At 52.2% G+C, this 691-nt stretch overlaps 1 protein-coding gene across 5 annotated transcripts in view; it reads right to left on the bottom strand.

The window, feature by feature from the left end:
- The window catches only part of ANAPC10 (anaphase promoting complex subunit 10), a 59,207-nt gene extending 58,535 nt beyond the window's left edge, over positions 1-672 (bottom strand). For 3 of the 5 annotated variants that reach the window (XM_014538520.1, XM_014538518.1, XM_014538519.1), the window contains exon 1: positions 537-672. In XM_014538520.1, coding sequence (XP_014394006.1) covers positions 537-656 — 120 coding nt within the window. In that variant the 5' untranslated portion in view covers positions 657-672. The remainder of the gene's footprint in view (positions 1-536) is intronic. The other 2 variants (XM_005864873.2, XM_005864872.2) reach the window with 2 other exon arrangements.
- Between the last annotated feature and the right edge of the window lie 19 nt (positions 673-691).

Genomic DNA, 691 nt, shown 5'->3' with positions numbered 1-691 from the left:
CTTGCCATGTGCAAGTTAAGTAAGGTCTAAGGTGAGACAATTAAACCTCTGACCATTATTACAAGCTGAATAACGTTGGAAAAAAAAAGAATTTCCACATTATACCAGGACCCGAGTATTTTTTTTTCCACAAGCTGAATTACAAGCTGTGTTCAAAACTGTCAAATTTGTAAAAAGAAAAGAAAGGCCCATTTCTCTACTAGAGAGGAATTCAACTGGCGGACTTGGTACTGGACGCCACCAAGTGGATAAAACACGGAGTTCAGGTAAGACTGGGTTCCTGGCCATGCAGTCCAGAAGGAGCCGAGTCCCAAGGAGGAACGTCAGCGTCTGCACCAGACTCTTCGGGTCCTGCTGGACGCCTGTGCTGAATGGAAGGGCTAACACGGGCCATGGCTAACGCTCCATTCCTGACCCACCGGCCTGGAAATTGGGCGCGGAAAACAAAACAAAACAAAAAGACTGAGGTTGGGGAAGAGAACGCATGTGCTTGCGGGAGAACCCTTCTCCACGTCGGGAAAAGCTCAGGCACTTACAGCTTGCAGACCGAGTACGCTGCAGCTCGGGTTTCTAGGAGCCCTGCAGCAGAGCCGCACCACTCCCACTGAGCTCCTCCGGCAGCCCGGCTTCCCCGTGACGTCGAATTGGCGTCGCATCGCAACGACGTCACGCCTCTCCGTCGCGCCCGGCG

The sequence above is a fragment of the Myotis brandtii genome, unplaced genomic scaffold, assembly GCF_000412655.1.
Source record: "Myotis brandtii unplaced genomic scaffold, ASM41265v1 scaffold192, whole genome shotgun sequence".
NCBI classification, from domain to species: Eukaryota; Metazoa; Chordata; class Mammalia; order Chiroptera; family Vespertilionidae; genus Myotis; species Myotis brandtii.
This window is presented reverse-complemented; position numbering and strand designations above follow the sequence as displayed.